Source organism: Toxoplasma gondii, chromosome XII (assembly GCF_000006565.2).
Source record: "Toxoplasma gondii ME49 chromosome XII, whole genome shotgun sequence".
In the NCBI taxonomy this organism is placed as follows: domain Eukaryota; phylum Apicomplexa; class Conoidasida; order Eucoccidiorida; family Sarcocystidae; genus Toxoplasma; species Toxoplasma gondii.
This window is the reverse complement of record NC_031480.1, coordinates 2,324,701-2,351,981: the sequence shown is the minus strand read 5'-3', so window position 1 is coordinate 2,351,981 and position 27,281 is coordinate 2,324,701. Positions and strand designations below refer to the sequence as shown.

Here is a 27,281-nt window from a genome sequence, read left to right as displayed (position 1 = left end):
GATGATCTACACGGAAATCACAGCGGAAAGAAGTCTTTTCTGAGCCGTGGAAGAGCGAGTACGCCCACGGATCGCCACGACCGACTTCTGACACGCCAGACGCTGCGGGGCGTTATCGAAGCCAATTTCTTCCCTTTAAATCGGCATTCGCACGAACTTTCGCGTGTTCACAAGCTGAAGTTCCACAATGGTTACACGGGGACGGGGAGCACGGACTGGAAAAGAACGTGAAATCAGTTAGAAAACTACTAAAATCCCTAGTCGTCACCGGGTGACACAGCCAGAACAAAGTTATGCACAGCTCGTATTAGCTTCGCGTTGGAGTCATCACCAAGTGGTTCGCCACCGAGGACCAAAAGTCAAGACAACACTCGTGTGAGTCACTTTCACGCTCATTCACTAAAACCAGTGCGGTCAAGGTCTCGGTTGTCGCGAGAGAAGCATCAACAAGCTACTTCTTTTTGCGTATCCAGTCTATCGGACCTGTGGTCCTAAAACAACTAGGAACCACAGAACGTCATGGAAAACTCATCGACTGTTTGCGGCCGGTCGCTACCGCGACGTAAAAAAATGAGAACAGAACCAGAAAAGGCCAGCGACGCACCCGTGGAAGCTGCAACTGGGTGGCAGCTGCCTCCAACGCCTGTACGGTTCGATTGATTTTGACGTTAGCACGGCGGAAAATATGCGACCCGATACATGGAAACCAGTAATTGTTGAAGCCAGGACACCCTCATGATATACACTCGTTCACGCACCGCTGTCAAACTGCTGGTCACCGGAATCATTTGGCTTACCAATGGACCAGTAAACGATCCCAGGTACTTGGTGCCCGGATAAAGGACCGACAAGCGGTCCAGGCTAGTGTGTCGTACAACCGTGCAGTCCCCTAGGAAACTGTAAGATCTCCCTGCCAAACTGGTAAAGCAGCTCCGGAGGTGGCACCACCGGATCACTTGATCCGCTGCGGTCGAGTCGGTTAATTTCAGTGGGAAGTGAGAGGAACATAGGTGAGATTAGAGATAACAAGAGCAGAAACACCCTGCTGCCAACTTTTATTTTCCTGATCAGGAAAAGCAGTGAACGGCCTCCTTGGAGTACCCGAAATTAGGGGGGAGGCAAATTGTTTGAAGGGATCAACACATGGAGGCGGTGTGGCCCTTGAGGATCGTACCGGTTGGACGCTGTGATAAAGCGAAGGGACGGTGAAGCAGCACCGTGTCCGAATGTCCACGTTTTGTGAGATCAGGTTCATAATAAGAATGCAATTCAATCTAAGTCTTGGTTAGAGAAAGACTCACTGGGTTCTACACTAGTGCGGAGCACAGTTTCTTGATGTCTTACTAAGTGTCGCCGCTTTGATTGCTTGTTGTGATTGAGCTTACAAGGGGGAGGTTTTTTCATGCTACAACGAAAACCTAATCCATCACTGCTGGCCACATGAGCATGTTCAGCGCGTGGGGATTCGATAGTATCGTGTCTCCCCGACAGGACACCAGTAGATTGAGGAGGTCACTCGCCACGGTAAAAACTATTTGGCAAGTATCACATGCTTGTTCCAACTTGCAACGCGTATCGTAGAAAGTAGAGCTTGTGTTGCTGCGGTGATAGTGCAGATAATCAAGTGTGCTGCGAAGCTTGTCAATGACGTCTACGTCCGTTCCATGTGTTACCGAGAAGGCAAGCTGCATGAAGCCTTCTTTCGTGAGTTGTATCAAACGAAATGTTGGGGCCACCACACCCACATCCAGCGTAAGCCTCAGCATTTTCAGCCCCCGAGAATTTAAGGTTGTGATATGCTTCGGCTGTTTAGTCTCAAACATTCGCTGCTGCGACGCGACAACAGCTGCGGGTGAAAGCGTACTACGTCAGGACCGCGACGGAGTGCTGCCGCTCAAATCAACGTGCACACATACAACTGTTCCGTCGACAGTGTTGACTTCCTAACTACCACCATATTACTGCATGTAGCAACTGCTTACTTTCCTCAGCCGCCGCTCCCCATAAGTGGGCCCCACAGCCGGGCGTGTCTCGTCTCGAACCTTCGTTGGTGCGGGAGTCTTCCTGCGTTTGCCTGCGTGCTCGAGTGGTGAGTCTGTGGTTGGAGGACAACAATGAGCAAGTCGCTTGTCAGCAGAAATTCATACCGCAGAAGTACAACTCAGTTTAACCTTCATAATACACAATAGCAAATGGTCAAGAACCTATGGCAAAGTAACTTGGCACACAGAAAGCAAGTACCACCACTGGAAACGTTCAGGGTGAGTCCAGCAGCACTGCGCTATGGCCATACAAAAAGAGAGGACAATCCAACCACAAAAACAGATAATCCCAGCATTCGACGCGGGAAGACGGCATGACCCTCAGCAGAATCACCGATACACCGTTGAAGCGCATGATTCTTTGCAAGAGACAAGGCACGCCAACTGATGACGTTGCTTACGCCCGTCTGGTAATTTAACGAAGCAGCATCGTACGAGACAAATTGAGCGTCAGACGAGAAGCACAGTTTCCAGTTTGCTTCAGGACAGTTGCTGTGGTAGAGGCCTATGCACCTTGATGGAAATCGCGCTGATGCAGCGCCGCCTGACCGCAAGCTGAGAGCAAATGTACAGACAGCACTCCACCGCATCCCCATGTGAAAGCACGACTCAACAACACATGTCGGATGAAGCGTGGCAGTGATCCGTGCACTGCGCTACCTCGTAGGCGGATGTGAGAATCGATCACGTGGATAGACCCGTCTAAGCGGTTTCAGCTCATTAGGAAAGGTAATCCCTTACTCTGCTCTATCACTCTTTTCTCTACTTTGTGGACAGCAGCTAAGCGGACTTCTTGAGTGAAGGTAAGTTGCAGGGCTTGATCGAGAACAAGCGTGACCATCGTAGAATTATCTATGCAGATATCAGGCAGATTGCAGCAGAGCTCCGCATGCTTACGTCGAACGTGCCCGCAACAGGGCAGCTATCATCATCTTCTTCTTCGACGAACGTCCACGCCGTGTCTGTGCATTCCACAGTGTGCGTTTCGATCTCAAGAGAAGGTGCGTGACCACTGATCTGTAACGAGTTGTCTCGGCATGACGAAGAGCTTTCCACTGCAGCCGAACGCCCCAACCCCCCTAGAGCCTTCATGACATCCTGAGCGAGCCAGATGGCTGTCCTCATGCATCCCCCGGCACCGCGGATAACAATGAAAGGGAACTGCGGAGCAAGTTGTTTCTGGAACTGTGCATCCTTTGATCCAGTAAGGAAACTGCTTGTGTGTTTGTGCGGCGGCTCGAGGCCAGCGTGCAACAGCCGCATACACCGCTTGAAATAAACGACCAAGGGAAGGCGCCTGGTGACAAGAACCTCATAGGGACGGAGTGCAGGTCGTGCCAAAGGAGTTTTTGTCAAAGAGAATGCTGATGCCTCGATCACCTGTTTTCGCGTCTGCTTTGTTGGCTTTTCTTGACGACGACCCTGTCGGGAACCTGCCAGGGATCGCTGCGATTTCTCAGCAGCGGAATTCATAGAAGCTACTTCTAATGCAGTAGATGCTGCATCGGAAACCGCCGAGGGATCTGCCATGTTGCCCTGACGCCGACGCCTCGTGGTTAAAAAAAATTGACAGAGTGGCTTTCTGACCCGCCACGGCTCGGAAAATGCAGTTTAGGCTCCGCCACACGCAACGTCCAGCGCCAGCAGCAGTCGCTGGTTAAAGGAATCGTTAAGACATGTACAAATCACTCCCTCTCCTCACTAATTCAAACGATTTCGACAGAAAATATCGGGCAAGCATTACCCGATCAACACGCGCGAATCACGGGGGGTGTGTCCATGTAGATCGTTCACGGTTGTTGCATACGGCTGCTGGTCGAACATTCGCTGTCACGCGTGTGCCAGTCATCAACGACAAAAGATGGGAACCAACACCCCACTGGATCATTGTCCCTTTGCAGCGAACATAAAATTGAAGCCACTGCATTCAGTTCTCCCCTCCCCCAGTGCATCTGTGACTGTCAGGGCGCCGTGCCGCTCTAGGTTTTCAACTCCCATACGTAACGTGAACAACGCGCTGACCAAGTTGCTCCTGTATACAAGCAGGGGAAACCGTTATGCTATATCTGCAAGCAAATGAGGACAAGAAACACGCTTGCAGGTATGCCGGCAGCCAATGACTGGGTTCTTATCATTGACTTTCCAAATGAGCGCATCGCGCTTGGTTCGCTGAACTGCATGCACGAGAGTTGACAGCCAGCAGCTACAGGAACAAATTCTAAAACGCATCGTGTCGAAGTCTGTGACCGTGGTGACATATCTATGGATAGATACACGTGTGCCGTAGATGCTACCTTCTAAAGAAATTGATGCTTCGCCAGTAGGAAGTATTATTCCAGACAAAGTAGTTCTCTGTGCCGCTCGCCTCTTGCATGTGCCTGCGCCCTTGAAGTCTGTTTTGCATGCAGGTGTCCGCATTGTTTTGCCAGAGGTGCTTTTTACAGTCCGGAAGTGTACTGCGCACGTCCGCGTGATGGCAAGATTTATGACATCGATACATCTTTTTAATGCAGCAGGAGACCTCATTTCGGCTTTTTCCCGGCGCGGTTGCCCCGTCCTATTACTTTCCGACTTCGACTTGTTAGGAGTTGAAGACACAAACAAAAGCACTGGCAGATGAAAAACTGAAGTTGTGGTTTCACTGCTGATCCTTGTGATGGCGATGAAACTTGCTTCAACGACATTGAGTGATGATCGGCTGTCTTTTAGGCAGACAGAACGAGCAAAGGGAGCTGTCTACTCGACATAAGCGGCTACCCTAATGAGACGCCCATTCGCTATATCCTCGGCTGGCACTCTGGTGTAAAGGCTTTCATTATCTTTAGTGACAATCCAATAACGTACACTGCCGACAAACAGAATATCTACGCCGGAGCTGTCGTTAGCACGCGGCTGCGCGAAGTCTCCATGTTTTTCGGAACACTGCTGCATTTATCGTGAAACACGGAAAGCCATTCGTTTATCTGATAACGGAGAGATGCCTTCTCGTCAGACTTTTGCATATACACGCGTTGGACGCTCAGGAATAGAAGCGTCGCGGCAAAGCTTTGCTCATGAGCGGTATGGTTTCGTGGTGCGGAAACAACTGGTTAGCAAGCTGTAGCGATGTGCACGATCAAACACCACGTTGTTGTAAGAGAGAAATAAGACGTCTCTATATCGGGAATCGCGTTTTTCCAATGAAGGTGACAGGCTGTCCATCTTGCGTGGAAGGAAGTTGTGTTTCCCCGTGTGTATTACACGGGCATCCGTAGTATTACGCACAAAGCATCATTCTGTCCATGTCCACAAAATCGATGAGACGCTCATAAGCAAGTGGTCACCGTCCATTCTTCTTGTTTTACTTGCAAGGATATCCCGAACATTCAGGAAAGCGAGCAGTCCTCAACCTCTGATAGAAGCAAACACGGGAATACGCTGAAGTGATACAGTAACGGGCTTGCTTCAGGACACAACAGCAGAGCGACAATAGCAGGCTAACTCAAACGGTTCAGTTTTTCGCAATACAACGCTGTCTTACGGTTTCTGTTGACATATATCCTTGCGAATAGTTCATGACTATAAATTCGCCGACGCCTGATGTGCCAGCAGGCTGACGTATACTAGGTCCCATACCTGAGAGGGTGATAACTGCCGAGGCACCTTCGTAGCCCCTCACGCTGCAGTCATTCACATCATCACTCCTTGAAACCTGTCCTATGCCACTCCACACCATGTTACTCGCCTTTTTTTTATGCCAGAGATTGTTGCATGTTGGTGTACATTGGATTTCTGGTAAATCACTGTTAATTTGTGTACAGTGCTGTGCACAGCGAGATATTCTTGCGCTTCCTGCACTGTCCGCTTCGTAATAGAGCTCCGGAGGTTGTTTCCGTACGAAAGTTGTTGAAGATTCAATTTTATTGAAACCTTGCAGGGAGTCTACCCGGTAACGGTGCCTTCACGCAGAAAATTTCTGATGCCATGCACGCACCACACCGCCAAGCATTTGAACTTTCCTCCTGTCAAATTCACTGGAGAGAAACTGAAGCAGAGCACCTCATGAGGTTCCTCGTCAAATCAACTTCACCTCACCGCACTCGGCTTACTGATGTCACCGTCTGAATGTCTACCTGCCACATTTCTCTCACTAGAGAACGCCGTTTCACCTTCTACCCCTCTGCCTCATATATCAAAGTAGGAGTTCACGCACCATTGCCCCTGCTGCACTCTAGACCTCTGAGGGTTATCACGGAATTGTTTGTGTTGGGCGAGCCTGTCGTCTATGGAACGGTTCGCATGCGGCCTTCTATCTTCTAATCAACTCTACGACTGTCGCATGCAGGAACTGAGACATGGAACTCGACTAGTTCAATCTTTTAAACGGATGAGCGCTGTCCCTGTGTTGACACCTTCCTTGTCAGAGGCCGCTTCCACACCTACGCAAACGTGTGAGGAGGAGAGGAACCCATCAACGACATTGATTCTCTTCGTGTACCTTCGGGTTGCTCTTTGACATTATGAGGTTGCGTGTTTGATTGCGCACGTGTGTTTTGTCATATTGATATAAGAGATCGCTCATGCCACGGCCCCGGCATCCAACTCTGCGCTTGGTTCTGTTATCAATATTGTTCGGGTCATGATACGTGCCGAATGGTCGTTCCAAGATCTCCTGTCTCTCAATATCGACTCACTAGATTGAAATAGTAATGTTGTTCGCTTCTGTTCTGCGCCACGCTCGCGATGCTGCTGCAGTTTTTCGATCTTGACTGTGCGGCATGATATATAAGTAAACGGCCGATACTCCGAACTCGTGTGAGGGTTTGCGAAAAACTATTTTAGATCCGTTGGTACAGACCGTCATGCCTAATGCTAATCACGAGTTCAATAATACAGGTTCTACTCGACCCCGACATTTTGCCCCCTGCTTCCCGTTAATAGACGGCCATTGCGCGACAGATTTGCTTAGAATTCGAGAACAGAACCGAAATGTGAATGGGATTTAGTGATGCGTCACGAGTGAACACGAGTCCTTTCACGGGACCACAGTTTGGGAGATGTGTCGACGATTCCCGGCGGCAGAACTAGCGGCTCGCATGCAGGTAGTTCGCGCGCTCCCGCCTTGTATAGGTGCGAAAAGAGTTCCGTTTTGAACTTTTAGGGGCTTTTTTCGTAGCTCTTTTCTGACGACGCGCAGCGTTTATGAATTCCTCAACACCTTTCACGTTCGATTCTTCGTCTCAGTGCCAGAGGATACCGTGTGCCCCCTCTCGTCCCTCGTGCTCCCTTGCATCATGCGGCGTGCAACCGAGGCACGGGGACAGCGTTTCTCAGAGGGTTGCAGATGCCCGAGCGCCGACCGTGGATCTTTCTTCCCCTCTCGAAATCAGGCATTAGGTTTTCCCCGCCTAGTTGGCTGACGAGTTTGGGCTTGTTTGCCGTGTCCCTACGAGCACAGCTGCCAGCTGTCCTGTCGTGTACCTCGTCTCCAGTCTTGAATAGTACGTCCGTCTCCATCCCCTTTCCTCTGTTCTGTGCATCGGGGACTGGTGGGCACTCCTGTGGTCGGCAGGCGCAAGGCCAACTGGGAACTGCTTTCTGTTTTGCTTCGAAGAACCCTCCGTTAGTTTCTTCTCGAGTTCGAAAAAGAAGCTGCTTTTGTTTTTTTTGCTGGATGTGTGGAACGGGTTTTGCCCGTCCCCTGCCAACGCATGTGGTTTGCTGGTGTCTTGATCCCGGGAAACGAAGGAAACCACCGTATGCTCGTCTTCGCCTTCCCCTTTCAATTGTTTCGTGGATTTTCGGGGTAACACTTCGTGTGTCGCGGCAGTTTTCTCAGTCGAGGCCAACGTCAAGATCTCCGCTGCAAGTTCGCGTGGCTGCGGTGAGCTGCAGAATCACACTCTGTGGCTCACGCTTGCCCACTCGTTTGTCTCAGAATTTTCGCCGGAGGCTATTCTTCCTCCCACAAGACCTACCACGTAACCTGGGTTTACCCCGATCTTTAGTCATCTAAGCCGCTGCTGCGCATCCGGAGGCTTCCCTACCGGCGACACCGCCCTCCGTCTGGGGCGTTGTCTGCCTTCCCGGCCCGTGTCTTCGTCTCAACGCGCTACCAACATGGGCCGTGCGGATTTTGAGAACGCTCTTCTTCGCATGGGTGCTTCGTTGTCATTTCCTTCTTGTCCTCCCTGTTCCTGAGTCTATCCGGATATCTGTTGTCCCTAGCGCAAGTGTATTACATCCGCTACAATGACCCAGTCAGTACAAAGTCGAACCAGGTACTTGATGGTACGCCAGTGGCTGAGCACATCGTTTAACTGATTATGTTGACTTTAGTCTCGATAAACGACGCATTTGTCCCGTCTATCGCTAGTCTGAAGCGCGGCTTTTGGGTGCCGTGAAGAAGGGCGTTGCCGGTGTGCCTCCACTCAGAGATTTTGGGGGATGAAGAAAGAAAGATCATCTCTCTAGGTTTCTGCGTGGGGCTGTGGGCATCAACAGGGCAAAACGCATCAGTCCTGTTTGCCCGCGTCTTTGCCTCCCACCCCAGTCATGAGTGTGTGTTTTTTCGAGCGCGGCGTTTGACTGCGTCGGCGACTGGGACATCCTTTCGAGGCCCGGAATTGGTTTTGTCTGCGTCTCGCCTTTCCACTTTCTCGACTTCCAGAACCGTGGATTGTCGTGGCAGACAGCGCATGCGCACAAGAACGAGGAGAGAGCGACACGGGTGTTTCCACCTGGAGACGAAACCCCGTCGACATCCCAGCTGCGTATCCCTTCGCGTCTTGCGTTCTCCGCGCTTCTCTCTCGTTGCTTCTTGGCTCCAGGCCTGTCTCCGCCCTCTTGTCGGCAGCGGAGTCCTCTGTTGGTTTAGATTCCTTTTTCCCGGGCATCGTGAAACGCCTCTGCTCCCCTGGCTACAGTCCGACCGATAATCGAGTTTTTGCTCTGCGTCGGCGCGATCTCTGTTTTCTTCTCGCGGCCCGCTGCTGGACACTCGCCTTGCGGCTGTTTCCCGTGAATTGTTTCCGGTCCTGTGGAGAATGCCAAAGCCGTTTGCCGCCCGCGCTTTTGCCCTGACTGTGCTCGTTCTCTCGCTGGTTTCTGTGCCTGGCAACCAACATGGGGCTCTGGCAGGACATCTGCCCCTTCTGCGTCTGGGGGATCGAGTGGCTCTGGTCAGTCCTCCCGTCGCGGGCGAAGGCAGTCGCCTTTGTTCCACGGTGTCTGCCCTGTCTGAGGCCGTGCTTCAAGGCGAGTGCAAAGAAAGGCCGGCGCGAGGAAGAAACTGCGCAGAAACACGTCGGTACGCTGTGTGTACGGACACACACACCGAGTTCGTCGCAGCCAGAGTCGCCGGGGAACTCGCACTTCCACCTAGCGAAGTGGACAAACGTGATCCGGACGACACAGTACACGTGGTGGAACTTCTTGCCAAAGAACTTCTGGGCGCAAATCAGCCAGCCCGCGAACTTCTACTTCCTCGTGATGGCCTTCATGCAGATGGTTCCCCAGATTTCCGACTCCGACGGCCTCCCCACCTTCCTCTTCCCCCTCAGCTTGGTGATGGTCATCACAGCCGCAAAGGACGCGTACGAAAACGTGAAGCGGACGCGCGCAGACCAGGAGGAAAACAACCGTCTCTGTCGTGTTGTCAACGCTTCGGGGGAGGTCGAGCTCGTGCCCTGGAAAAACCTGAGGCCAGGCAACATTGTCAAGCTCCAATGCGACGAAGCGGTCCCGGCGGACATCCTCCTCCTCAACTGTTCTGATGAGTACGGCGTCGCCTACGTCGAGACAGTGCAGCTCGATGGAGAAACGAACCTGAAACACAAAATGTGCATTCCTGAGATCGCAGGCATGGTCCGCAAAGACCACGACGCCTCCACCCTCTCGCGTAAGTTCCAGTCCGGCGCTCACGCTGTCACTAATTGTACGAGCTCGCCTCCACTCGGGTGCAAGTTCACTTTTTCAGTTCCACGTGCTTTGAAACCAACACACATCGGGTCGGAACGAAATTGCGGTTGGCGTCTGCTCCCGGAAAAGAAGCGAGAGAGACGAAATAGCGGTCAAGGGGGAAGGCCATAAAACAATACGTATTCGAGCAGATTACCTGGTTTCTTTTTCGGTCTATTGCTTTCTACCTAACCGTTCCAAATGAACAGACAGATTACGGAGTGACTATGCTTGTTCCCTTCGACTTGCGAAAGTGCATCCAAGCCTGTTCTGCAGGTGAAGGCAAAACCGCAGGAAAACTGTGAGACGAGACCTCTTGTCTCCTACGCTTGCGCTTGGCTCTTTCCGTATCACATGTAAAACTGATATGATTTTCTCTTTCCTTGCAAGTGTTTCCCCTATGTTTCTGCGCGTGTGATCGTCGTCTACTGCCCCATTTCTCCCCCTTTTTCTCCTCTCTCTGGCTCCCGTCCTCGGTTGTATATGCGCGAGCCCTTCGTTTCCACGCCTTCACCTTTCCACTGCATGCGTCATCCCGTCTCCTCCCTGCAGGGTGGAAAACAGGTGCATCTGTGTGCGCGCAATCGATTCTCCCTTCTCTGTGTCCTTTCTTGCAGTCGAAATCAGCTACGAACCGCCTTCTGCGGAACTGTACAAGTTCTCGGGTGTCGTGACTCTGAATCCGGCATCGCCCGTGCATGGCCGACAGTCGGTGCTGAGCTGGGGACGCGCCAGTTTCTCCCACCTGCACACCGGGAGCCATCGACTGAGTCCACGCGCTGGCACTCCGCAGTCCGCGACGCCTGGAGGGAGCTCTGTGGGGACGGTTCGGGCGAATTCTTTGAATCCTGACTGGCGGGAGAGAGGTCCGGAAGAGTTGGAGTCCGAGAAGAGGGAGAAGAAGGGCAACGGCGCAGGCAAAGGGGGTTTGCTGTGGCCCGGTAGATCGGTGAATGAGTCTCTGCCTCGACTGCTGTCGAAACAGTCGTCCAGATCTGACGCGCGAGGGAAAGACACACAGCGTGTGGCCGTAAGCCCCTCCGTCCTCGCTGTGCCGGGCGCTGAAGCGGCACGCGATTTTCTGCCGAAGAAATTCTCTATCGACATCTCGCAGTTCCTGTGGAGAGGTTCCACTGTGAGAAACACCGCCTGGGCATACGGCGTCGTCTTATATACGGGCCAGCACACACGCATCATGAAAAACACACGCACCCGAGAACTCAAATACAGCAGGCTGCAAGTCTACTACAACCAACACGCCCTGCTCCTCGCCATTGCACAGGTGAGCTTCTGTCAAAGACGCTCCCGCGTCTGGCCGCGTACACGTCAGAGGCCTTCTCATCGATATAAAACTGCGTGGAGTTGTTCGGTTTATTTACGTCGACACCACTGCAGACCGGTCTTTTCGCTCAGAGACTAGTGCAGACCACGCTAAAACGCAGGCTCCATGCACACAGGTCCCTCACCTCAGAAGATGATGTGAGGTCACCGTGCTCGTTGTCAAAGGAATACGTACCTATTACCGCGTATACAGATACTGTAGCAACGTACATAGGCTCACTTGTTTGCAAGTAAATGGGGGACCAAAGCACGAACGCATGAGTATGCCGCGGAGTGTGAGTATTCGAGGCTACGGTGGGTGAGTCGCTTCGATGTTTGCCGACTTTTTCAGTTTTTGCTGTGCCTGATTGCGGCTGTCGCGTTCGCGTCCCATAATCAAAACATGAGCGACCATGCGTGGTACTTGGAGAGCTCGTGGGAGTCGGGCGTCGGAAACTTCTTCGCCTCTCTGGGAGTGGTAAGTTTCGATTCTCACAGCACTGTCTGGACTATGTCCCTCCGGGAGAGAAGAAAGGTGTCTACCGTGCCCGACGGCCCTGTTTCTGCCTCGGCTCTTTCACTTTCACTACTTTCGCACGAGCCACTCTGGTCGCTCGATCTCTTTTTCCCCCACCCGCGCTCTTCTCGCTGTCTTCACATGTTCGTTCTGCCGTCCTTCTTCCTGAGTCTCCCGCCTTCCCTGTGTCGTCGCGCTTCTCGTCTTTCTCCGATTTTCTTGCTTCGCTGCTTTTTCTGTCTCCGCCTTGACCCTGTCTTTGCGTGGTGCCTCTTTCGGTAACTTCGAGTTTCTGTGCCTCTCTTTGCGCGCAGGCCTTCGGCCAGTACGTCCTTCTGCTCAGCTACTTCGTCCCCATAACGCTTCTGGTGCAGCTGGAAGTGTGTCGCGCATGCCAAGCTGGTTTCCTGTCTGTCGATGACCGCATGTTTTGTCCCGCGACTGAACAGAAGGCTTGTGCGCAGTCGGTCGCTCTGATGGAGGAACTGGGAAGCATCACTCACGTCTTCAGCGACAAGACAGGAACTTTGACTCAAAACCTCATGCAGTTCCGCTGTCTCGCCATTGGCGACACGCTGCACGGGTTCGACGAGTATCAAGAGATGGTACGACGATCGCACACAACGCGTTGCTCCTGAAGGTAGCAGTACCTGCTCCAAACCAGGAGCTCCTTAACTTATACTGAGGCGTCCAGTAGGTGCACACCGTACACCGATTTATAGACGAGGTTGAAAACGTTCAGTTGAGGATAAAAACACGCAAGGGAGAGTGAGGCAAAACCTTTGAAATCTGCCGGTTCCGTTTTCCCGCGAAGTCTGCGAGGCCACAGAACGCCGCTAGAGAACATCTAGAGAGCACAAAAACATGTAGTCGGTGAACTCACTCGCCTACTCGGGCAAAACTCAGACGAAATGCCGTCCCCTCACTTCTTCTGATATGAAGTTACTTATATTTCAGTTTGAGCAAGGTTATGTCAATTGGCTTTTCCTGCCCCTGTGCTCGTCGCTTCGCCCCCAAGCCAGGATGCGTGTTTTCTCTGGTGGTTCATGCCTCCCTTTTCGGTGTCCTCTCGACGAAGGCTGGCCGGAGGCACTTCCTGGGTTCTTGCAAACTTTGTTTGTATCCAGTTGCGCTGGGGCGGGTGGCTGCATGCGCGCTCTGTTTTGTGTAGAAATCGTTCGTGAGCCACAGCAGCGTGGTGAGCTCCATTGATGCTTTCGACTCACCCGGACCACGTCTGAATTCGATCCGTTCTTCGGGGACGATGTTCCGCAACCCTGGGCGCCAAGCTTCAAGGGACAAAGCTGACGCAGAGTGCGATGATGCGGTTTCCCCAAACAAATATGTCCATTTCAATGCGCGACTCTTCGCCAACCGAATGCGCCGGGCCTCGAGAGCCAACCAACAGAAGGTCAGGACCTCCCGTCACCATCTGATCTTGGTTTCAGCTTTTCCACTTCTTTCGAAACCAACACACCAGCGTCGGCGACCCATCCAAAGACATGCGACTGTCTTCGCTTTTCCAGCGGGTTTTCATCCTGTTCACCAAGATTTGCCGCTTCCAAGCATAGACATAGCACTCAACCGTGCATGCGTATACATATATATATATATATATATATATACGGTTACAGAGACAGCGTTGCGTTTGTAGAAGCGTTTGTGCAGTGGTGTCTGCGCAACTGGAGCGGTGCAACGGTGACGTACATGTTGATTTATCATCGTCCGGCATTTCAGAGTTGTTCGTTCGAATCCACTGGAGACTGGGCACGAGTGCGCAGTGGCTCGAGTGCGACGATTTAAGGCTGTTTTTGTGTGAAAGGTTTTTCGTTGTTGTCACCGGTTTGCGTTCGCAGGCGGCGGATATTCTGATGGTGATGGCTTTGTGCCATTCCGTATTGCCGAAACAAGACTTGCAAGCAGCGGGCGGCGCAAACCCTCTGGACGGTGAACACATGCCAATAGACGACGGCAGAGGCGACAGAACTCGGCGGTCGTCCTCAGTTTCGCGAATTGTCGGGGAGAGTGAGGGCAAGAGGCCGCTCCCGGGTGACCCTAAAACGGCTCTGGGGAGCTCGACTCGCGACTCATGTCTCCGCTTGCCTTCGCGTGGACCCAGTGGAAGGGCCGAGAAAGGCGTGGTTGCCCGCGGCGGAGCGGGGGGCCTGTCGACCCAGAATGCCTCCGGCGCCAACTCCCAGGGGCCTATGCGTTCCCTTGGAGAGGCAGGTGAAGCAGACAGGACGAACGCCGACACCCGCATGCTGAGAAGCGCCTCCCTTGCTTCGGGGACGGACGAACAAGAGGAAGGCTCGACATACAAGCCGCTGTCGGCGAGTGCTCGAGTAGCTGCTGCGCCGCCGACCTCGGTGTGGGGACAACGCCAAGATCTGCAAGTCGGCTGGACTGAACAGAACGCGCAGAAAGTGAGCAGGACACCAGGAGAAGAAGAGCAAGCCAGGCACTACTTCACAGGAGCAGCGAGGATGAAGCGGGTGCGCGGAGACGCATCTGCGGGGATGTTTCTGTCTCTGCCACTGGCCTCGCCGTTGCCTTCACATGCAGGCAGCGCGCAGCCGTCACTGAGGGAGTCTTCGGGCAGAGGCAAAGGGTCGCACTCGACTTCTGAAATCCAGGACAACAGTGAATTCGAAGGCCAAAGGAGAGAATGCGGCCTTCTCGCTTCGCAAGCCTCTTCGCTCTTTTCTCCCAACTCTTCTGTTTACTCTTCCTCGGACGAGGAAACGCGGGAGGGGCGAAACAGCTCCTGCGAACATTGCTCCAACTGCCTGGAGCCGCTGGAGCTGGACTCTGATGAAGAGGGACAGCCGCTGTCGGAGGCCCTCCCATCGTCTTTGGACCACACCCTGCGCCTCTGTGATGTTGCCTCTTGGCCGCCTTCTTCCTCGCCTTCGTTCGCCTCGACGTCGTCCATGTGCCCCCTTGAAGCGGAGAACAAGAGCAACAACAATGGGGAGCTAGCCGTCCACCAGCGCGGCGCGAATTCCCCTTTCAGCTGCCCTCTTTCTTTTGGATCGAATGCGCCCAGTCCGGCGGTGCTTGCGAGAAGAGACAGAGAATCTGAAGAGGACGGAGGCCAACAGGAGAGAGACTGTACCGCGACGTTGGGTTTTCAAGAATCTAGAGCAAAGTACATTCGAGAAGAAACGCGTCACGAGGCGGCGGTCGACAACCAAGGAGCCGGATTTAACGACTCGATAAAGGGAGAGCGTGGCGGTAAGACAGAGCGTTTCTGCATATGGCGCTGATAGGTGTAGATTCATTTTTTCTAGTGTGTGTGTGGAGCACGCGTCGGTTCACATGTATCCCTCTCTCTAGATTCTGTTTGTGTGTCGATTTCAGCCTGTCTGCACATGTCATTCTCATTTTCTGCTCTGTTTCGTCTCTGTCTAGGACTCACTGTCGACGCTGCGTTTTTATCGAAATGCGTATGGACCGTTTGAATGAATCCTCATGCGCGTTTGTCGATGAGGCTTTTTTTTATTCTGACGTCCCAGCGTGCGCCCGCGTCTCTCTGCTTTCGTGTGTGTCTCGTCTCACCCAAGGTTCTGGGCGTCGGCGATCTCCTCTCCTCTCCTGCTGCCGCACTCTTCGTTTCGCTTGTCTTGTATTCGCTTCCGCCCCGTTTCTACTCCGTTTCTTTACTGGAGTTCTTCTCTGTGCCGACTCTCTGTGGCCGCCCTCCTCCACAGGCCCGTTCTTATCCAGCACGTCCCTCTCTGTCTGTCCTGCTCTCCCCCCCCCTTGCAGAGTTGCTTGGCGTGGACGTACCTGCGCCTTCGCCGAGCCTGTCTGTTTCAGAAGTGTCACCGGTTCCAGGGTGGTCGTCTCCAGTGTCTTCGGCTCGGGTATCGCCTGTCCCCGTGGCGTCTCCGCTTCTGGCGTCAGAGACTTCTTCTCTCGTTCCTGGTCTTCTTGGGAAGGCGATGCCTGGGCCGCGAGAAGGCGCAGAGCGCAGAGAAGAGCGGCCGACTGGGGTCTTCGCCTTGCAGCTCGCTGAGGTGAAGCTGACGAAGGAGGCGGAGTACGACGCCTCTTCCCCGGACGAGCTGGCGCTCACGGCGGCGGCGAAGCATTTGGGCGCTGAGTTTCTTTGCCGGCCTTCGCTGAGTACCATCCAACTGTGTCTGACGTCTCCGTTCGCCGAGGAGTGTCTCCTCTCGCGCGCGGACAAGGCCCACTTGGCGCGGCTCCGCGAGAAGCTCGCCGAGGAGCGGAACGGCGCGAACTGCGCGCGCGATGACCCGGCGCCGGTTTCAGCAAACCGGCAGCATACGCCTCAGGACGAGACCGAGGTCGCGGCGGAAAACGAGGGCGTCTCGCTTGTGCCCCTCGTAGTTTTCGACGTTCTGGAGGTGCTTGAATTCGACAACTTCCGGAAGCGCATGTCCGTGGTGATTCGCGACAGAGATGGGCGCCTCAGGCTCCTCGTCAAGGGCGCGGACTCCTCCATGCTCGATATCGCCGCGCCAGGCCAGGACGTCATGAAGCAGGAGCTGAAGGCACAGCTCGCCGAGATGGCTAGCCAGGGCCTGCGCACTCTGGTCATGGGTCAGAGGTACTTGTCGGAGCAGCAGTTCGACAGATATCGCGCGCTTCTTATCGAGGCCAAGGCGATGAGCGGCGACCGCAAGGAAGACGCCCTCAACGCGGCTCTCTCTGAAATCGAAAAAGACATTGAACTCCTCGGAGCCAGTGGCATCGACGACAAGTAGGGCGCACCGAGCACGCGGCGGCTGCAGGAACACTTTGATTATCTAGGAGATCTACATTCTTAAGACATCTTTCCCTAGATTGTAAAGCGAGGAGTCCTGGGCTATCTGGCGCCGCCGCAGATGTCGATTTCGCCATGTCCACAAATGCGACATGCGTCCGAAGGAGAGGGGGAACTGCGTCTGCTTTGCCAGTCGAGTTGTGTCTTTGTCTCAGAGAAACTTAGAGAAACGCGTGCGTCATAGTTTAGGCGCTTGTGGCTTCCTCTCGGAATTGGTGCATTCGAGCGACGGCAGTCCTCTTAGCTGGCGACTTATCCAAGATGCCATTCAGCTGTAGATTTGTGACGCACAGTTGGACAGTGTGCGCACAAGTGTCTCATATATATATATATATATATATATATATATATATGTGGATACACTTGATACATTCACATGTAGACAGGCTTATTTAGATATATTCATACAGACAGATGTCTTTCGATAGATATCCTTAGATATTCTCACGTGTATCGATGGGAGATAATAGCACACATACATGCGTATATAAATCTATATTATATATATATATATACATATATATATATATATATAAAGCCATATTCGGGTGTGCGTCGCTGAGGGATTTGGATGTGCTTGCGGTGTCTCAGTCGCGTTTTTGATTTTCACTGTAGGCTCCAAGACCAAGTCGCCGAGACGATTTCGGATATCAAGCAAGCAGGTGTGAAGCTGTGGGTGTTGACTGGCGACAAGATGGAGACGGCGATCGCCATTGGCCACTCGTGTTCGATTCTCACGGATGCGACGTACAACGCGATCGTCGATGGGACAAGCGAGGAAATGGTCAAGGAACAACTGCACCAGTACATGAGTTACATAGTCGCTGCTCAGCTGGCGAGCGAAGCGTTTGAACAAATCGCACTCAAGTCCATGGTAAGCCAGTCGCCAACCCCATTTTCTGCCTTCAGGTTCTTCGCATCTTCGACTCCGGTCTGTCTCGCTTTTCCTTCCTGCGAGCCGCTTCAAACTGGCCTCGCGGCGCCTGCTAGTCTCTATTTCCTCCTTTTGCGTGGCAGGCCTCTTCTCTGTGTATTGGACCAGTTTCTCCACGTTGCACGGAAAACGAAGGAAACTGGGATTCCTGCTAAGTCCAGTCCTCGCCTCATGTTCTCTCTCCGCGCATCCGCGCTCCTCAAACCGTGTCTCCTTTTTCCTCTGTCTTGTCGTCTGCTAGTTGAGCTCCTGCTCGAGTTTCGCTGCCGTTTTGCCTCGCATCTTGTGCCTTCCGTTCTCTCCCCGATCGCGACTGTCTGGACTGCTTCTTCCCCTGATTCGTGGAACTCCCGCCGTTTTTCCCCGACCCTCGTCAGGTGGACAGCGTCGCCTCAGACATTTCCGATGTTTCAAGTTCGGTCATACGGCGCGGCGCTAGCCACGGCAGGGACTCCGAGAAACTCGCTGCTCAGAACAGAGGAGCTCAGCAAAAGAAGGGGATTCGCGGGCGAACGGCTGGCCAATGCATCCATTGCTTGGCAGGCGCCGTGAAACAAAAGGCGAGGTGTGTAGGGCGAAGGGCCTATGAAGACAGGTAAGCGACAGAGAAAGAGCTCCCGATCTCGACCGTCTTCTTTCCTGTTCACCTGAATTCGTTCAGCTCATAAATCGTGCAGCGAAAAGAACATATCGGACTCGACCAGGGTGCAACAGATGTCTGTGGAGGAGTGAACTGCGGAGGCAGAACAGATACCGCGACTTAATCTCCAGCTCCACTGTTTTCACATACATGTTTCCCCCCGAGTGTTCGAGAGGCTTTGGATCGACTCTAGCGGTTTCCTTCGCGGCCGCTCCTAAACTGTGCCACACACACACTCTGTCTCTCTCTCTGTCTCTGCACTGTTGTGTCTCGCCGTCGCCTATGCGGTTGGTTTATACAATCAATCTCAAATTTGACGCTTGGTTTCCATGGTAGAGCGGCCTTTGTACTTGAAAAGCCTCGACACTCTTCTGCTCTCTTTCCACTTTCCTGCAGCGAAGCCGACTCGGTTCGAGCCCGACGCGCCCGACACGCTCCACCTTCGATGCCCTGGGAGGAATTCGTGAAAATTTTAACTTTCAATGCCAACCGGAAGGTCGTCAAGGCGGATCCAAAGCAGTGAGTTTCGTGGAAGAGCCACTTCGCTTCTTTAAAACAGACGAAGAAAACGTTTTTGTCATTCACTGTGGTTGTTTGTCTCGCTCTCTCAGTTCACTGGGATGCGTTTCATTCTGTCGAGGTTTGCCTTGACAGGCGACGGCGCCGAGAAAACCGAGTTCGTTCTCCGTTGATCTACTCGCCTACGCGTAGTCACCTATACCTTTCTCTCTCCCTCCCTTTCTGTGCATATATATGTATATGTATGTGAAGGGTATGTGTGTCTTCTGTAAGAATATCTGGAGAGACAAAATTGACAGATGTAAGAATATATGCAGAAGCCGAGACGGGGTCGTCTACCGGCTAGGTGGACCATGCGCCTAACTGTCTGAAAGTCGCAGATTTCGTCTGTATAAACATTTGCTGAATTTGTATTTAGAGGTCGGCTGAGAAGCAAAAGCAAAGTCAATCAGTATCTTGTTCAGGTGGTGACCTCTCGGAAGCGTCGCTTAGACTTCCCGTGTTTCTCGACGCGCTTCACTGCATGCACACACAAGCAGACACGCGCGCATGCACGCATGCATCCCCACAGATACGGCGATCCAAGCAGAGCTCCAAGACCGCCCGGCAAGGTGGGATACGAGCTGCGGGCGGGAGGGAGGGGGGGGAACCCTCGGCGCAATGGTTCTTTTGCACTCGCTGATGTGTGTAACGGATTGTTTGCGTCTCGTTTGTGCAGACGGAAGAACAAGCGTTTGTCTCCGGCGCAGGTCGAGGACATTGTGCAGGAATATCTGGAGCACTTTGACAAGAGCAGTGAAGAGAATCAGAGAGAGCGTTCGAAGCGCGCCAAGTTCGTGCCGGGACGAACGAGTCGACCGATGAGTGGCGCGATCTCTTCCCTGCAGAATGCGACGTTTTCCTCAGGTTCTACTCGATTCGGCGTCCGGAGGCAGGGCACCAAAGTGCACGAGCGGGAGAAGGGAAGGCAGCGAAGTTCGGAGTCCGACGCGAGGGCCTCTGAGTCGCAGGCGAAGACCGACGCCGAGAACGGAGGAGAGAAGCTGGGGCGGCGCGACAGCACACACAGCGCGCAGACAGTTCCGGGACTCCCCGCAAAGGAGAGCGAAAGAAAGGCCAGAGCGGAGAACGACGCTGACACGAGAGACGAAGCCGAGCTCGCGAAAACCACTTCGCGCGAGAGCGAGCTCTTGTCCAGCTGCGGCGTGAGTCCCCAGGAGTCTTCCTCTAGAGGCTGGGTGGACCTGGACACCAGCCGCTCCGACAAATACGCGGCCGACGACGACAGCCACTCGGCCAAGTACCCTCTTGGATCTGCTGGCACGATGAAATCTGCCATGCACGAAGCAGCTGTCGAAGGCTACGAAGCGTGAGTGCGCGTGTCGATCGACAGACAAATTTTCAAGAGAGGGCGCAAAGGAAACATGGCAAGAAACAAAGACGCAACAGAGGAGACAGAGCGGGGAAGCCGAGAGTGCAGCAACGTGGTTTTTCGTGCTTTCTGGGGAAAACTGTGCAAGTGGAGACCTCATTGATTCTGTGGGGGAACTCGTTTCTGGTGAAAACGAAATGCTGGAAAATCACTGATTTTCAAAATCTTACTTGCCGAAATAATGAGCAATCCACGCGCACTAAAATTTCAAAGGCAGGAATGTTTTTTCAGTTGGGTCGACCAATTTTGAGAGAAGCGTGGCTTTGTGAGGGTTGCGGGAGAGAGAAGAAGTGAGAAATCGTGGGTGAAAAGAAAATACATAGACCTTTAGCATGAGAGAGCGTTGTACCTCTACCTACAGCACAGTGATTGACATTTGTGAACGAAAGAAGGGTGAGAAGGCCGGCCCACATACTTTGAATAGTAAGAATAGAAGACCTCAGAAACGCGAGCTGTCAATTCAGCCAGGAAAGAAAACGAGAGCAAGATGAGTTATTGGAAATCTACAACCGCGAAGGACTTTAGAGCGCACGCGTCTCGGAGAGGCAGACGAGCTTTTTGAGCCGTCTGCTGGGAATGTAACTTCCTCAGATTTGTTATAGGGGGAAACTATTAAACGTTTTGCTGTTACATATGAAACTAATTCTCAGCAGTCCCTAGGAGCAGCTTCGAGTACGGTTGTCCTGTTGCGACTGTTTTTTCACCCCAGTAATTTGTTACGCTTCGTCTTCCCATCACGCGTTCAATCAATTTCGGTGGCGGATTCGGCAAGGGAGAACGAACGCCGTGCTTTCTTGTCCTACAGAAGGTTGTCTGGAGTTCTGTCTTTGGTCTCTGTTCCATTGGTGCGTCGCGTTTCCTAGCTGCTCTTCTGATATTCGTGATCCTTTTCTCGTTTTCCGCAGATGCGCGATTACAATCACGGGAGAAGCGCTGACGCATGCGCTCTCGACCGCAGAGAATCGGCGGTACTTTTTCGGCCTGGCGAACTTGTGCTCGACCGTCATTGCATGCCGCGTGAGTCCGAAACAGAAGAGCGACGTCGTCACGCAGTGCAAGAGGTACCAAAGTGGCACTGTCTCCCTCGGCATCGGCGACGGAGCGAACGATGTGGGGATGCTGGTCGCTGCAAACGTCGGCGTCGGCATCAGAGGAAAGGAAGGCCTCCAGGCCGTCAGGGCCGCTGACTTCGCGATCGGCGAGTTCAAGTGAGTGCCGGGGAAAACGAGAACGCGAGTCGCTCTGTAGTCCCGTCCTTCAGATAGGAAAGAGGTAGAGACAACGGGGGAATAGAACGCGCGCAACAGAGAGGGAGGCAGGGTCTGAAAGCAAGAAGGAGGCAGTACGCAAGAGAGAGAGGGGGAGAGTGTGTAGGAGAGAGGTACTACGAAAGAGAGAGAGGGATATGCAGCGGAAAAGACAAGTGGAGATGAGACAAAGGTGAGTCTTCGGGAGAGGCAATTCTCCAACCGGCATCCACACCTTGTGTGGTCGACGCGTTGCTGTGTGGCTTGCGCGTCGTTTTTCCTCGTTCTTTCCTTCATGCAGGTTCGTGCGGAATCTGATGTTTTATCACGGTCGCGAAGCGCTGCGTCGCAACGCCTTCCAGATGTACCAAACCATCTTCAAGAATGTCGTATTTGGCCTGGCGGATCTGTTTTTCGCCTTTGTCTCCGTGTTCGCGGCCTCCGACATTTTCAACCCGTGGCTGAAGCAGCTGTACAACGTGCTCTACACGTGCATCCCCGTGATGCTCTTCACTGTGTTCGACCGCCAACTTCCCTACGACGTTCTCCTGCAAACTCCTGTCCTCTACCCGGCTTTCAGCAGTAAGATGACACGGAGACGAAACGGTAACTCAGAGAAGGTCTTGAACGTTACCTCAGAAACATAGTACGTCCTGGTGGAAATCCCAGATGGTTTCTCTAAATTGACGGTCCACGGAAACGCGTGACCGCAGCCAGGCGAAAGAAGTCGAGGGGAGACCTGCGACGGATCTTGGCTACCTGATGGAGCGTCTATAATGTAGCTGACTGCTGGCGATCGCGTCGCCGGCAGCCCCAAGCACTTCCCCTCAGCTACACATCGAACGCGGGAAGAGGCGAACTGCATACTGTGCCAGAAAGATGTTTTTCTTTTGTTTCTGCCTTCGCGGAGTCGGGCCTGGGTAGTCCTTTTTTCGAAGCCCACTGGCGGAACTCCAGAGACAGAGTGCCTCCTTTCCTTGTTTCATGCAGAACTGGGAGTCAACATGTTTGCTGGAGCGCGCGCCTTCTGGAAATGGTTCCTCTTTGGCTTCTATGTCTCTGCCACTCTCGTCTACTTCCCTCTCTACGGAATCGGCTGGGCCTTCACTTACACAAACAACGACGGCATCATCACTTTCTCTCTCGCCTTCTATGGTGCCATTGTCTTTTGGTGCATCATTCTGGTACGCCAGCGAACCCTTTTTTGCTCGCGTATGCCTGCCCACTTCTTTCACTCATCAACATTATATATATATATATATATATATATACATACAAAGGCGATAGACATCGTTCAGTTTTGAAAGCTGTGTTTCTGCACGGGGTTTCTAGTTGAATAGCAGACAGTGGATATCACGTCACTGCTTTTTTTTGTCTCGGTTGTCTGGAGGGTGGGGGCTACGCTTTCTAAGTGAATTCCTGGTTGGAAGGTCCACGTTTTTTGAGACGAACAGTGGATGTGGCGTCTCTGCGTTGTGTGCCAATTTCAGGTTTGCAACCTCGTCATGGTTCCCTTCATGCACACCTGGTTTTGGTTCATCTGGCTGGGCATCTTCCTTGACTTTGGTTTCTGGTGGATGTCGTTGGCCATTTGCCCACGAATTTCCGACACGTTCTGCACCGATTTAGCTGGCAGCGTCGAGGCCCTTCACCAAGACCCTCGCTACTACTTTGCATGCATCATCGCTGTGTTTGTCGCACTCTTCCCCCAATATTTGATCTGGTTCTTCAAGGTGAGCCGCCCAGGTCAAGATCTAGGTGTCAGCATCCTGCGTCCATGGTGCCTCTCTTCCCTTTGACAGAACATGCCCTCTGAGGAACGAGTAGAGAATTCGGCGACCACATGCTTTTGAGTGCTTGTCTACGGAGAGACGCATCCTTCTGTGTCGACATGGGCGCTACGGTGTTGGGTGCCAACGCGTTGGGCCTGTGCGGCGGTCTTCGCGCCTCCATCGTACTGGGGGCGAAGTACGCTCGGACGTACCCCGAAGAATAAGGTTTATGAGGGGTATCGACTCCGAGTTGGACGACCTGGGCAGATTGACATGTCACTGACGCCGTTTACTGGTTTCAAGATTTACTGTGCTTTTCATGGCCATCATGTGAGAGGGTATTGATCTTTTCGTGAAATCCAGCGGGTCTGCCTGAAGGGACGTGGATTTATGTCGAGTTCTATATCACAGGGTCCCGCAGAAAGCGAGTGGAAGTGTCACTTTTTCCTTTCTGTTTGTTCACTTGAACACGACTGAAAGTGCTGGAATCAGGTATCCTTGTCCTCCGCTGTCTTCGCCTTGCCTTCTCTTTTCCAGGTGGCGTTTCGACCGTCCGCTCCGTGCGTTATTCGTGAACGCATTGCCAAAGGTGTGTTCGACGTCGTCATTGCACCTCGCGGAGGACAGAAGATGGCGGTGGTGGTGCCCAAGAAGGTTTCCAACGAGTGGAGAGGTTTCGCCTTCGCTGAACAGGTAAGCTGGCGCTGTCAAAAGTAGAAGCATGCTTGCGATCTAAAAGAAGCAGAACTCGACGACTGCCCACATTCCCGTATCTTACTGTCTCCAAGGTCGCCCGTCATTCAGCCTCTCAGATGCTCACGATATCTCTCGACACACCACCGGTTTTGGATGGAATTACTTTTAACACTGCATAATACACTAGGGAAAACCAGTCCGACCAGCTTGGTCCATTCTCTGATATTTTCCACTGCTCGGGTGCTGTCTCTCGCTCGAGAACCAGTGTGGTACTCGACAACAACGGGTCGCATTTCTTTGAAAGACTTCCGAGCCCCGAATTTAGATCGGTATGAAGCCTTTATCCCTCCCAGGTTCTGCATCTTTCCAAAGCTCTTCCCATTGCAGCTTTCTCGCCGATTGATGACTCTGCCTCCTAAATTGCACGGCCACTGTCTGGACGCTCGATGTCTCTGTTTCTGTGTTGTCTCTCCGAATTGCTTTGCAGGACCACACGCGGTGGGGACAGCACCGACGTTCAATGCGGGCGGTTCTGGATGGCTTGCCTGCCCAAGCCTTTCCCAGTGGAAGCGAGGTGAATCCTTCTCTGTGGAATCGACCATTTGCCTCTGTTTTACCTGAAAACAACGCTGAGAGTTCCGTCCTTCCTACTCGCAACGTCGTGGAAAACCGTGACGGAGCTGCGGGGAGCTGCGGGCCGTTTGAGCAGGGCAGCTTGGCGCGGCGTTTCTCGCGGCTAGGCATGAGGACGCAGCAGATCTCTGCCTGTCCAGGAGTGGAGAGCGAAAACGACGAAGGGAGGCAACCTGGAGAGGAGGAACAACTCAACTTGCAGACCAGCGCGTCGTCAGGCGAGAGTCTCCCCGGAGCTTCCGCGCCGCGGAACGCAGCCAACGATGCGTAAACCGTAATCCTAATGCGAGCGAGGCCAGCCAGTCGTCAAGACCAGGCACGCAGAAATAGCGCTCAGGAACGACGCATGCAGATGGCAGTACCGGGATGAATGGGGGCTGATAGAGAAACGAAGCCTGAGAGGACTACAGCGAAGCCAACGCCAATAAAAGAGATATATGCACTGGAACAACGCCTTCCCGAGTCGTTCAATCGGTGCATTTTCTGGGTCTTGGACCAGCTGTTTTCCCCAAGTTGGGGGACACAGGAGAAAAACCGAAGTCAAGTCCACAGGATAATGAAAGCAGTGACGGACGAAGCAGACTTCGGCGGCAGTTTTCGATAGGTTGTATGTATGTATATATATATATATATACGTACATGTATCTCAGGGTATGTAAGTGAATGTGAGTAAGTGGGAACATGTGTGCGTGGCGTCCTGCGAGGGGGGGGGAGTCTCTCAGAGTGACGTAAGCATCTGCATCGCTTTGAATTGACCCAAGTGTTCCCTTTTTTGGCTTAAGTCGATATGCAGGAGAAGTACGTTAATACTTTTTCTGGGTGGATCTAAACGGAGATTATGACCGGGGTGGGGAGGCAGAAGTGTGGTGGAATGTATATTCGTTGAATGCATGCAGAGGTGTCCCTGGCAGCCTTACGTCTGGAAAAGACAATGCCTCCCTGGGGTGGTTCTCAAACGCGCAAGAAACGTGTGGAGAAAACGAGAAAGAAAAGGTCGTTCCCTGTTCACTTTGTTACATGCCAAGTGAACCCGTCGCTTCTCTCGCGGCAGTTTGCCGAAACATGCGGGAAGGTGCACAGGTGTCAGCAAGGGCGGCAGCAATTCTTCGTTAGCGGGGCATTCCTTTTGTGTAGTGGAAGGGAAGAATCTGGGAAGGGAGAACCAAGTTGTGGCTTTTCGTAAGAAGAATATTTTTACAATGTGTCTTCGTCTACCGTCTGGATCGAGGGAAGTGCCGTCAGACAGAACCTCTAACCGAATCTAGGAGGAAAGCAAGAACGGACAAATGGGGAAGCGAAGAGCAAAAGTTCCGGAGGAAGAACGCTGGCGTTTCACACCTGTCTTCCGTCCTGGCATTCTCCCCCCGCGCTTCTGGTTTTCAACAGTTGGGAGAATGTGGAGTGCTTCCCCTCAGATCCCGGCTCCGCGAAGGATAGCATCGATACAGAGTTTGCCGCGTAAAAGAATAAGAAGAACATCCCGTGCGCCCGGTCTTAGTTTCGGTTCCTGTTTGTATCCCGGGAGGGAGTCGGAAGTTCAGTTTTCTCTGGAGTGTGTTTTGGTATCTTAGTGAAAAGGATGTGACAAGCAACGATTTACGGTAGTCGTCCAGCGTAGGTACATCTGTACGGGGACAACTTTCTGACACCTTTCGTGGAGTGGCTAAACTCTCTAGGCCATTCTTCCCTTGTCGCGTTTTTTTCTGCTGCAGTTTTGATGCTGATCGAGCTCACGCAAGGCTGAAGTGCTGGTGAACATGTTGTTTTTTGTTCCTAGACTAGTCTGCTGCATTTCCGTTAAGAATGAAAGATTTTTTCCGCCGAACTTATGCTACGCGTTTCGCGTCTCTACCACGAATGTTGACCTTTCGTTCTCGTGCACTTGTGTCCTCATTTCCAGTGTCTGTTTTGTATCGTTCTGTGATCGTCCAGCGGGGAAGAGGAAGCGATGAACGGTTTTTGCTATCCTAAGGCAGGATAGCCACATGTCAATTATGTGGGCAGGCTCTTTTGTTCCGTCCCCCATTGTATTTTGTCTCCTTCTGTAGTTGCACCATGTTTTCGGCCGTGGCGGTGTCCCCAGTTTCTTTTGAAATGGTGCAGGCGGTTCTCTAGGCTAGGTGTATCTCGTGTGTCGGGAAAAAACAAGGACCGTGACGGTTCCTTCTTGATAACGTGCATCCACACACACACATGCATTCGTGTTGTCGTGGACATATCTACTGTCGGTATTCTCAGGCCTGGTTTTGCCCCGTACTTCAACGATTAAAATAAAACATATACCAAAACGCCTTTACCGCAGGTGTATGTACCCTAACATAGTAGGGATAGGGCAATTTTGGAGGAAAAGGGCCCCGACGGTACATACTGTTTGAGGATTAAAGTGGCAGAGTTCCCATATGATTTACTCACCTGCTGATACGCCTCGCGTTAACACGAATGCTTTTGTTGCTCATTATTCAGCGACCACGTAGTCTGTTTCTCTAAGCCAAACCGACCCCACATTCGAATCGCGTTGTCGTTTGCGGTAGCGAACCTCTCTCCAACACTGTCCCCTACAGCAGACCACTCTGCTGCGTGGATTCTGGCGTTAGTACGACTCCGGCGATTAGTCCAATGTGGAAATCCACTCGTCATTTTTGATGGCGCCACTCGGGGTCGTGGCACACTCACGGTTAATTACTAGAGGAGTAGCAAGTCAGCTGAAGGATAGTAACCGCCCTGAAAAACGGTATCATATCCACCACAGATTACGACAGTTCCTGACCACAGAGGTGGCGATAGGCAGTCTCCGAC

At 52.7% G+C, this 27,281-nt stretch overlaps 2 protein-coding genes across 2 annotated transcripts; one reads left to right on the top strand and one right to left on the bottom strand.

Annotated features, from left to right (window-relative positions):
- Positions 1-1,899: 1,899 nt before the first annotated feature.
- Positions 1,900-4,336, bottom strand: TGME49_245520 (hypothetical protein). The gene is made up of 2 exons (XM_018780749.1): positions 2,940-4,336; positions 1,900-2,597 (listed from the first exon to the last, which is right to left on the bottom strand). Exons 1-2 carry the CDS (start codon positions 3,570-3,572, stop codon positions 2,523-2,525), a joined length of 708 nt encoding a protein of 235 aa, XP_018634887.1. The 5' UTR covers positions 3,573-4,336; the 3' UTR covers positions 1,900-2,522.
- Positions 4,337-7,228: 2,892 nt separating this feature from the next.
- On the top strand, positions 7,229-26,739 carry TGME49_245510 (phospholipid-translocating P-type ATPase, flippase subfamily protein). Its single transcript, XM_018780748.1, has 17 exons — positions 7,229-9,921; positions 10,598-11,262; positions 11,653-11,778; positions 12,132-12,422; positions 12,989-13,228; positions 13,674-15,054; positions 15,589-16,549; positions 17,228-17,486; positions 17,924-18,141; positions 18,583-18,705; positions 19,424-20,074; positions 21,043-21,345; positions 21,686-21,966; positions 22,375-22,568; positions 22,875-23,117; positions 23,694-23,849; positions 24,340-26,739. Exons 1-17 carry the CDS (start codon positions 9,147-9,149, stop codon positions 24,754-24,756), a joined length of 7,284 nt encoding a protein of 2,427 aa, XP_018634886.1. The 5' UTR covers positions 7,229-9,146; the 3' UTR covers positions 24,757-26,739.
- Positions 26,740-27,281: the final 542 nt, after the last annotated feature.